An 11,154-nucleotide genomic window follows, 5' to 3' on the forward strand; every position below is an offset into this window, starting at 1 on the left:
AATGCACAGTTTCGCGTGCGTAGATATCCTACATAATACAGGTTCTATTTATAGTCTTAGCTGTATCTCCCGAGCCAGCGAGCCCTCTAAAGAGAATAGCTTTGTTTGTTCTGTCCCTTCTGAGGGATTGGGCGATAGGTGACAAGGAAGGTGTGGTCTGTCGTACGTGAGTCTTGTGTTTTCTGAAGGCTTGTACAATAAGGCCTTTTTGTGCCACCCTGTGCCCTTGTGGGGGCTGCCGAACAAAATATGTTTTCCAATATGGCACGTTTTTTATCTCAAGTCCTATATTTAATACCATTATTTGATTCAATCAGATGCAGTACAGAGATAAAACGACAGTTGTGAAGTAATAATAATAATAATAATAATAATAATAATAATAATAATAATAATAATAATAAAGGAAGAAAAAAGACGAAGTAATAGTACTTACAGCATGTTTCATACTCTTGTGAAACACCATTTTTTAGAGGAACAACTCGTTAAGCATCTCACAGAGAGCGCTGTTATAATAAGGCACGCACAGCCTCACATTTCTCCCGTAGATGGTGTCCTATGAGCACGCGCTACATCGCAAAAAGTGCTGCAAAGTCATATCGCCCGAACTGCAAACATTTCTCCAGATCCTCAGGACGCGGGTGCATTCCGTGCGAGCAACATGTGTGTCTTTCGCAAGTAACATGCAGTAGAAAGATTGGCACGTCGCCGAACACACCGCAGTTGGCCAGCGGTGTGCAGTCACGGAACACGATGCACGTTTTTTTTTTTTGCTTCATTTACTTACTGAGAGCATCCCGCATGGCCGTGAAGCCGATGATCGCCGGATGCGGGCACCGTATACGCAGATGACTTCCATTGGCGGCGCAGTATAAATAAAAGACGATAATGCGCGCGAATGAATGAATGAAACCATGTTTATTCCACTTTGTTCGCGCCGAGGGCGCTGCGGTGGACAGTCAGGGCACTATAGCAGGGGGGGGGGGGGGGTAGAGCTGCCTCCGTTTTATTACCGGACGTCATGGAGGCAGCTAAGTGGGGGCCGCTTGAATGGCTTGAATCTTGTGGCTGTCGCGGAGCCGGTCGCCAACCGGTGGCGCGGCCGGGTCCTGGAGGAACATGATGAGTGCTCGCCAGAACTCGATGGCGCGATCAGGGGGCGAAGGCTCCGGGCAGGCCCATGTCCGGAGAGAAGAAGGCCAGGGTCCCCGTTTTATGGTGGCCAGGGCACGGAGCCTAGGCGGGTTGTACACAGGGCACTCCCAGCACAAGTGGTTGAGATCAGCCCGGCAGTTGCACGTGGAGCAGAGACCTGTCACGGGTGGTGGCGTGTCACCCCTGTGGAAACGGTTCAGCAAGAAAGGAGTAAGGAGTGTTCCTGCCTGAATTCTCCGAAGCAGGACAGACTCTCTCCGTGTGAATACCTTCGAAGGAAGCAATGGTATCGAGAGTGGATTACCCACTGCTGTGAGGTAGGCGGCGCGACGTTGTTTGGTAATGTGCTTATCTGCTATCGGATCTGCTAGCTCGGGTGGGGTAGCCAGAAAAGTGGAAGGAGTATCGGAAGCTCTGGCTAGCGCGGTGAGGAGATGAGCGCGCGCTAATCTGTGAGCCTTCTCGTTTCCGGGGATACCGCAATGCCCGGGGACCCAGTGGATGGTAACGTCATGACCACATTCGCGGAGCAGGCGCGTCTGGTGTCGGATCTTCTGGAGTACAGGATCTGTGTAAAGAACATTAGCGCATGCCCGATGGGCAGCCTGGGAATCAGTGTACACACGATGGTGAACAGGGTCAGTTTGAGGTGACATTTCGAGGGCCCACTCCAAATAATCTGAGATGCCCACAAGCTCTGCTCGAGTGCTATACATCGCATCTGCTGAAGCATGATAACGTCGGCTCTGATTTCTGTTTGTCTGGTCGTACCACGCAGTGGCATAACAAGTGTTACTGGTACCGTCTGCAGGAAGTGCAGCGTCAGTGTATACGACGCGTTCAGTCATGGGGAGTGAACTCGTGGCCCTAGCATGTCTCTTGGCGTAGTTAAGGCGCCGTGCTCGCTGATTAGGGTCCATATTCAACGGAAGTGGCTTGCCGTCGGTGAGTACCGTGATTTCCCAAGGCGGCGTTTTGTTAGGCAGCATGGGCAGTGTGTTGATGTCATACCCGAGAAGCATAAGCGTGTATCGCCCAGCATTTGTTGCGCGAAGCCTCGTTTCCTGTGTGTGGATGTGCATGTCGACGAGCTCGGTCAGATTATTGAGCTTGCTGCAGCTCTTGAGCGCATCCAGGCGTGTGTACCTTGGTAGTCCGGTAACCATGCGTTTGGCCTCGTTAAGCAGCCGGTCGAGTTTGATTATCTGCGTACGGTTGACCGGATGATACGGTAGTCCATACATGATACGTGAGACGAGAAAAGCTTGAACAAACTGCCGCATTTCGCGTTCGTTTACTCCACGAGTGCGATTAGAGATTCTGCGTAAAGCATGAAGGATTTGTTTGCTAGTCTTCGTAACGCGTTGGAACCAAGTGCTCGCTGTGCAATTCTCGTCTAAGTGCATTCCTAATATTCGGATAGTGGATTTCCTCATTATAGGTTGATTGCCAATGTGAAGTTTAAAACACCTCTTTTCTTCCTGCTTGGCAAACGTGGTTCGGCCCCCATGAATGACGACAAACTCTGTTTTGTCTGGAGCGGTGTGTAAACCTGCTTCCATTGCGTAGTCGTGAATAATGTTGAGGGCTCGTTGTAAGACATCCTCCTGCTCACCGACGGATCCTTGATGCGTCCACACGGTTACATCATCGGCATACACCGCGTGTTTCAGGCCCGGTACGTTCGCAAGGCGTCTTGGTAGCTGGTACATGGCTATGTTAAAGAGGGTGGGTGAAATCACCGAGCCCTGGGGAACACCTACGTGGTTGGTTCGTACGGTACTGGCGTCTTGGCCGATTTCGACTTGGTAGCTTCGCCCTTCGAGGAAGCCCGCTATGAAGTTATACATTTTCCCTTTAATCCCAAGGGCACGTGCTTTCGTCATGATGGTACTGTGTGGTACGCCATCGAATGCTTTGCGTATGTCCACTGCTACCACAGCCCGTGGGTGCACCGAGTTAGAGTCGAGGACGTCTTCTTTTAGGCGAAGGAGTACATCTTGAGTTGATAGGCCCGCGCGGAATCCGTACATTGTAGGGGCCAAAAGGTCGCGATCTTCAAGGTACCACATCAAGCGTGTGTTAACCATGCTCTCCATGACTTTGCAGACACACGAGGTTAAAGAGATCGGGCGGAGGTTGGATAAGGTATGGGGTGGTTTACCAGGCTTCGGTATGGGCTTGACTACCGAAAACTTCCATGTGGAGGGCAGTATTCCGGTATCCCAGACTGTATTAAACTCTTTGAGGAGAGCGTGTTTGTACTCAAGAGGCATATTGCGTAAATGAGCAACGCATACTCCATCGGCTCCTGGAGCACTACGTGTGTTAGCATGTTGCAAGGCATACTCCAGCTCGAGCATGGTGAAAGGGCTATTAATTGGCTCAGTGTCTTCAGAGCTTGCATCCTTCCGGTACGTATTGGCTGTGGGGCGAGATGTCTGCGGGAAAAACACTTCAGCAGCTTGTTCGGCGAGCTCCTGTGTGCTGATGCCCTCCCGGAGGGCCACACGAGCCGCGCCATTGTAGGTCTTGCGTTGGCCGAGGAGAGAGCGCAGGATGGTCCAGACCTTTGACGTGTGGGTCTGCCCATTCATGGTTTCACAAATTGCCATCCAGCGGTCTGACGCTAACGTGGTCGTATATGTCTCAATAGAACGCTGTATTTTGCGCAACCGTGCTTTGTGATGCGCAGCGTGGCGAGACCGCCTGTACTGGGCCAGAATACGTAGCCTTCTATTCCACAGAGTGAGAAGATGCCTATCAGGTTCTGGGTGGTCAAAAGGAACCCGTAGGTTCTTGGTGGCTTGCCGCTTCGCTGCGCATAGCTGAGAAAGCAGATGGTCAATATTCTTGGCTGGAGGCTGTTGCTGTAGTAAATCGCGGTATTTGTCCCAGTGTGTGATGTGGCTTAGCCGTGTACTGGCGCGTGACTTCGTCTTCGTAATGGCGTCACCTGTGCGAAATCGTATAAGTATGGGGAAGTGGTCGCTTCCCATGCAATCATCCAGCACCTCCCACTGAAATAGCTGTGGGCGGGTGCTCCAGGTAAGGTCTGGGGATGTGTCTGCTTGGTGAACTGTCTGTCCCAGCCTCGTGTGTGTTTGGGGCGTATTGAGAAGCGTCAGCCCGTACACCGAGGCATCCTGCATGATGCGCCTGCCACGCGGGCTGCATTTGTTGTATCCCCAGGCGACATGCTGAGAGTTGAAGTCTCCGCACAACAATATGACATCTTGTGGATAAATCTTCCTAAAGTGCGGTATGAAACTGAGATCAACCGGCGCCTTATTGGCTTTGTTCCTGGTGCTTTCAGGAACCACGTAAACGCAGAAGACAAGAATTGTACGCTGAGGTGAGACTTCCAGCCGGCAACCGACAACACTAAGAGTAGTGCTGCACCACGGTTGCGTATCTAACTGCACGTGCGTAGTTCCTCGTCGCACGTATAATGCTGTCTTCGTGGATGAATCTTGTTCTTCAGTCGGGGCGTAGCCGTCATAGCCCATTATTTTCAGCACAGGGCCGTTGACTTCTTGAAGGGCAATGACCAATGGACTGGTATCGTCTGTCTTGCTGGAGAGCCAAGTGGTCATTTCAGCCCTCTTGCGACGAAGCGAACGGCAATTCCACTGCAGGACAGTTGTCCATGGCGATGATTTTGATAAGCTAGCCATGGTAAGGCTTTGTTGCGTGAGGAGCGATAGAGTTTGACGGTACCAGAGGTGTACGCATCACAAGTGCTCCTGCGGTTGTCGTCGAAGTTGTGCCAAGAGGGAGCATGCCGGAAAGCATGATGCGCTCCATGGTGGTTTGGACGCATTTTTCAATGGCCCGAGTGATAAGCTGTTCAACTCTTTCATGAATGGATTTCTCTATTTGAGCCATACGGTGTTCTAGTCGCCGCTCGAGTTCTTGGAAAGTCGTTGGGGCGGGGGGACGTGAATGGTCACTGATAAGCGGAAGCCCCGTTGACTGAGCTACGCCCCTTCGAGGATGCTTCGTCCCTCCGCCCGAGGCGGGCTGCGGCGCACAGGACCCCAGTGTTGAGTTTGATGGATGTGGTATACCATTACTAGAAGCAGTTAGCGGCACGTTCGCTGGTCGAACTACATCCGCGAAGGTGGTGCCCCCGGCGCCTTCTGACTGTGCAGCAGGTGGTGCCGGCGGCCCGGTGTAAAAACCCTGGCGTGTTGGTTTGAGCATGGGTCTTTGTAGACCTTGTGTCGCGGAAGGGCGGCGCTGTTGCTCCTGCGTATTCACTTGCTTGCGTTGCCTTTTGGCAGCCGGCTTGCGTTTTTGTTCAATTTTCTTCTTTACTTCTCGTCTTTTTGGACAGTTCGTGGCTGTGGCCAGGTGAGACCCACCACAGCTGCGGCACTTCTGTTCTGTGTTCGGGCATTGCGTACCCTCTTCGTGTTGCCGCAGACCGCATGTCGAGCATCTAGCTGCCGAAATATTGGGGCATTGCTCCTTGCGATGCCCTATCTTGTGGCATATGTCACAAACGGTCACTCGTGCACGATACGGAAAAACACGGATCGTAAATGACCGCAGGCCAACCTTATAGGGTAAGCTGTTACCTTCAAATGTGACCATGGCAGTGCCTTTGTCACCAAGTGGGCGTGCCTGCAGGATTTTGCACTTGCGGCAATGTAATGAGTTCATTAGTTCCTCAGAGGTCATGTCTCCAGCATTGCGAATGATGCCTCTGATTTGATTGCGATTAACCGCTTCATATGCTTGAAAAGGTACTTCCTTTCCTCCGATTGGCAGAGACGCTATCGCGAGAAGGGCGTTGCACACCTCCGGTTCAGCCGCGTCGACTGCGAGCTGGTTGCTATGGTCTAAATAGCGAACCCTGAACTCTGGAAGTGGGTCTTCCTCAGGGATGTTGAGATGAGCCGAAATGCGGCGAGTTATTACTCTATCTAGTCGTATGAACTGCTCATCCATGATGCGGCATGGTTGCTTAGGCCGAAGAATGACGGTGTGCTGATAAGCGCGCGGGGCACCTGAGCTCGGCGTCACCACGACCGCCGCATGGTTCTGCTGCTTTCGGCGATAGCTGACTGGTGTCCAACCATCCTCTCCGTTTTGGTAACTAGCGGAAGCAAGGAGCGTGTGACGTGCACTTCTCATGTGGGAGTGATCCCTGGGTATGCTAGTGTGCTGTCGTTCGGGCGTCGGTATGAGCGAGCCTCGCGCACGTTTCTCTCCATTCGGTGCGGTAGAAATTATGCGAGCTTGATGAAAAGTATTTTCAGACTTGCCTTCAATGCTATTCTGTTCCTCGAGCTCCCGGAGTGGGGCGAATGGGTTGGTGTCCGGCAGGAGCAGCACCCGTGAAGGCATGGTAACGGCAGCCGAATTGTTCGTTGAAGTCGGCGATGTCACCGAGGCAGTCAGGTCGTCTGAAGTCTGTAGGTCCATATCCTCAGGCAGCGGCACGTCGGCTGGGAGCACGCAGGACTCTGGAGAGGCCATGAAAGCTCGAAATCCCGACGGGTGATACTAGCGGCAATGGCCGCCGGCAGCTAGCCGGGCGGCGGTGCCGCCGACGAGCTCAGAAGGCAGCCTCCCAGTATCAGCTGCAGCCGGTAGATAACGAGCGAGCAAGCAGCTAGCGCAGCAACAGCTGCGGCGATGGCTTGACAGCGAAGCGCTGGCCAAGTGTCGATATCGTCGGAGCGCGCTCGAAACACGTCCGTTCACATCGGACGCTCCCGAAGCAATCCCCAGAGAGTTCGAACCCTAATGCGCGCGTACGGGAACGCATGCATACCACCTATGTATGTGTGTGTTTTATGCCTTACGTTATGTGCGTTTCGCCTTGCGAACGTGTCAGAGACAGAGCGATTTCCGCACGCCAGAGGGCGGCGATAGCGAGCTGGCCGTCTCGGCGTCGTTAGCGGGTCCACGATGCGACAGCCACGGAATGGTCTTGACGATTATAACGTTTCCAGAAGTGACATATTTATCGGCTTGATGGCATACCACTGAACCGAACGGTGGAGCAGATCGAGCACTGCCTGTGCTGGGTTTCTATACCTAGAGCGGAAAAATTATCTGTCCTGTCTATAATTTTGTTTCCGTGATCAGCCGATCATGGGTCTAAACTTCCATCGAACAATTCATCGATCTTCCTCCAACCTAGAATCCAGCTGTTTATATAAATATCTGAACGTTGACTCGGTGAAAAAGCAATGCATGCTACAGCCCAAAATTGGGCTGACTGTGTAATAAAGTGAAATGAATTTGCTTGATTCTACTGGTGGTGCGATGAGGAATTTATGATTTGATTGATATGTGGGGTTTAACGTCCCAAAACCACTATATGATTATGAGAGACGCCGTAGTGGAGGGCTCCGGAAATTTAGACCACCTGGGGTTCTTTAACGTGCACCCAAATCTGAGCACACGGGCCTACAACATTTCCGCCTCCATCGGAAATGCAGCCGCCGCAGCCGGGATTCGAACCCGCGCCCTGCGGGTCAGCAGCCGAGTACCTTAGCCACTAGACCACCGCGGCGGGGCGAGGAATTTATGAGTCCGAGGATGTATCCACACTGCGGTTCTGGAAACGAGGCACACGGGAATCTTTCGGAAAGACGTCCATTAGCGTGACGACTATGAAGGCGCTCCGCAAGGTACACCCTAGGTCGGTGCCGGGGGTGATTCTGCCAAACGATCCTGCACCGATTTCACGCCGCGTTTGCGGTTGCCTGACAATCATGCCCTGATGTCGTCAGCTCGCGGAGGAAATCGTGAATTTAGCAAATGTATACGAAAAAACAAAACAAAATTAAACAGAATCAAGGATATGGATATCAAGTGCGGAGCCGCTAATAAGTTTGAAGCACATAAAGTAAACAATACTGATGATTTGGGGAGCTGGTACTGATTCATGACTTTTCGCGCAACACACACACGGACCAGGAAAAGAGACACCATGGGCGCTACTTTTTGCTCTAGTGGTGTCTACTTCTTTCAAGTCCGTGTGTGTTGCACAAAAACGCATGGATATAGAATTCAGAGGCATAGAACGTCTGCGCATTGGTGTGGTCCTATTATTTGGTGTTGTCAGTTGCAACGATATCGCAAGAATAGGCCCATCACGGTGGTCTAGTGGTTATGGTGCACGACTGCTGAACCGAAGATCGGGGGATCGAATCGTGGCAGCAGCGGCCACATTTTCTGTAGAGGTGAAAATGTTTGATGCTAGTTTGGTTCAGGTTAAATGACTCTGAAACTATTCACCCAGGTGGTCATTATTCACAAAACTCTCCACTGCGGCATTTCCTATCGTATCGTGGTTCTGAGAAATTAAGGCTGAACAGGTATTATTAACGCAACAATCATTTGGTTGAACGTTATGCCCGTGCGCGAATATATTGGAAGACGATTTAAGACCTAACCAGACTAGGTCAGCGAAACTGTTTTTTTTTTTCGCAGTGTCTGCCTCGGCTAAGAACAGTGCGAAGAAAAAGAAGAGAGAAATGGAATGATGATGGTCTTGTACAAATTATAACTATGAAGTACGTTAATTGTGCTCACAATAATTTCCGTTTTTTGAAGCGGCCGGCCTGGCCACAATTCAATAATCAACTGAGCAAATAATGATTGGTGTCACGCGCGAGACGGGAACAATTTTTGTGGTGTAGCGATGGTGGTCAGTGATGGACTGAACCGGAGTAACGAAACAGTTCAGCGAGGAAGTTCGTCATAAAAGGGTGTAGGTCCCAATGTACCGGTGGACAAATTTCTCGCAAATACCAGACGTTCGAACCGGCGTCCATAGCGAAGCCTCATCTCCAGGATGAGGCACTATGTAGCGTCGTTTGCTATCGGACCGACACTTTTGTTCCTTTTGAGATGACTGCATGTTTCAACGAACAACTGAAAACTCTCCTGGTAGGGAAGTACTACGCGGAAAAGGAGCAAAAATGAATGTCGTGTTGTAGACGGATGAGGCTTATTGTCTATGTAGAAGAAAGAAATGACAGTCGGTAGATCGCTGTATCGCAGTATTGTATGCGAATTTGATGAATCGCAAAATGTTGTCCCAGTTTCTTCGTCAGGCCATAAGTACATCAACGTCACGTCGGACAGCGTTCGGTGGAAGCGCTCAGTAAGACTATTCGTCAGTGGGTAATACGTAGAAGTCGCCTGATGCTTCGTATTACTCGCCCGCAAGACCTGAGAAATTAAGGCCACGGTCACTCGAAGAAATGCGATGAACCTCTGTGGTTCTGTGGCGCAAGACGATGGACTGCAAGAAAACATTGGTCATTTCTGCAACAGTATACCAACACGAAGAGGCGCAGTCCCGGCGTGTTTTGATAAATGGTCGACTGCAGGGACAATCCTACGGTGACCGAAAAGAGTCAACGACAAGGGACCATAGAAGTAAATTTAGACGAAATTAAAAGCTGCCGTCGCAAAAAGCACAGAGTGAAGGACACTGGTGGGAGAGCATGTGGAACGCTTATGGTGTTGACACGATGCGCACGAGCCGACGTATCTGGCTAGCGCGAGGCCACAAGCAGCGGATCTTGATGCGTACATCTTGTAGAAGTCTAGGTGTCCGACAGAAATATTATCGTGAAGTGCGTCTGAAACACGATGATGAAGGCAGTGGGGAAGGACCGGCACCCACTTGTTGCTTGTGGCACGCTAAATATGGCGATGAAGCACCCGATCTTGTAGGCAATCCGATCCGATGCAGTGGGAAGATCGAGAAATAGGTGGTGTATTCCGCAATGATTGATGATGATGATGATGATGATGATGATGATGATGATGATGATGATGTCACACCTGTCCCGTTATTAGGGAGGCGATCGCCGGGCTAATTCCAAGAGCCGAAGTATCGGCCCCCCGAACCGCACCACGAAAGCGTGGACAATTTAGAAGTGGTCCTTATTGGTGCGCCAGCGGACGCCGGCTGTGGCCCAAAGAACAAGTCAGAGCCGAGAGTTGATAAACAGACAAATTATATTCTCAATAATGGCAGATCGAAAATAATACACAAAAATGCACACTCCACACTAGTTACATACAATATGTCACCAATCCAACCAATCAATCAACGTACTACACAATACAATCAGCCACACTTGAAACAACGGACACAGACAACGATACGCACTACAATGCAGTAGCATGCATTGAACAACCAAGACACTTAAGGACTATAGAGATAGAAAACCTAGTCAGTCCAAAGTCCTTGGAACAAAAGTCTGAATGATACTCTTCCGAGAATCACTCACTCAAAGTCCAGCGTTGTTGTCGTTCCGCAGCTCTCGAAGTTTCTCTTCCCGGAAACCTCCTGTCTTCAATTGGCCACTCTTCCAACTTCAACTTCTTCGCCGGAACACGTCGGCTTCACACACGCAGCTGTTGCCACGCGTCCTCGCTCGATGGCGGTAAACACACACTCTTGCCGGTAGCTCGAGTCGTCACCCCTCAGGTGTAAATCCTCTTCATCTCCGGCCTCGTCCCTACGGACCAAAAACTTCGCCGACTACATGGCGGAATCCCTACGCACTCTGGCGCTCACTACCGTCTCCTCCTGCTTTCTCGTCTCGGCCGCTCGATTAAATACCTTCCGCGCCACCTTCCAGGAATTTCTCGTCATTTCGTCGGCGCGATACGCAGCGAAGGCTGGGGAGAGGCGAGACGGTTTGTCTGCCCTCCGCGTCGGATGACTCAGCTCGGCGTGGCCACGCCTCCTTCGTTCTAGAAAAATCGCGGCCTTGCTGGGCCGCTGATGTGGGGTGAGGAGGTTCGTCTGCGAAGCCATGCTTCTGCGGGGAGAGCGCGCGCCCGGGAGCCTTGGATGTTTGCTTTCTTTGTTTTTTTTTCTTTTTACCTCGCGGCGTTTCTCCCGCCCGTTGTCGCAAGGATTTGGCGGCGCGCTCTTTTTTTAGCGCTCGTTCTGTGACACTGCCCCCCACTTTAAGAATATTATCTCATAATATTCAAACCACACAAACG

General features: G+C 51.2%; 1 protein-coding gene across 1 annotated transcript; it reads right to left on the reverse strand.

Moving 5' to 3' along the window:
* Nucleotides 1-990: 990 nt before the first annotated feature.
* On the reverse strand, nucleotides 991-6,814 carry LOC119161630 (uncharacterized). Its single transcript, XM_075882097.1, has 2 exons — nucleotides 6,429-6,814; nucleotides 991-1,338 (listed from the first exon to the last, which is right to left on the reverse strand). Exons 1-2 carry the CDS (start codon nucleotides 6,640-6,642, stop codon nucleotides 1,316-1,318), a joined length of 237 nt encoding a protein of 78 aa, XP_075738212.1. The 5' UTR covers nucleotides 6,643-6,814; the 3' UTR covers nucleotides 991-1,315.
* Nucleotides 6,815-11,154: the final 4,340 nt, after the last annotated feature.

This window comes from Rhipicephalus microplus, chromosome 2 (assembly GCF_043290135.1).
Source record: "Rhipicephalus microplus isolate Deutch F79 chromosome 2, USDA_Rmic, whole genome shotgun sequence".
Taxonomy (NCBI): Eukaryota; Metazoa; Arthropoda; class Arachnida; order Ixodida; family Ixodidae; genus Rhipicephalus; species Rhipicephalus microplus.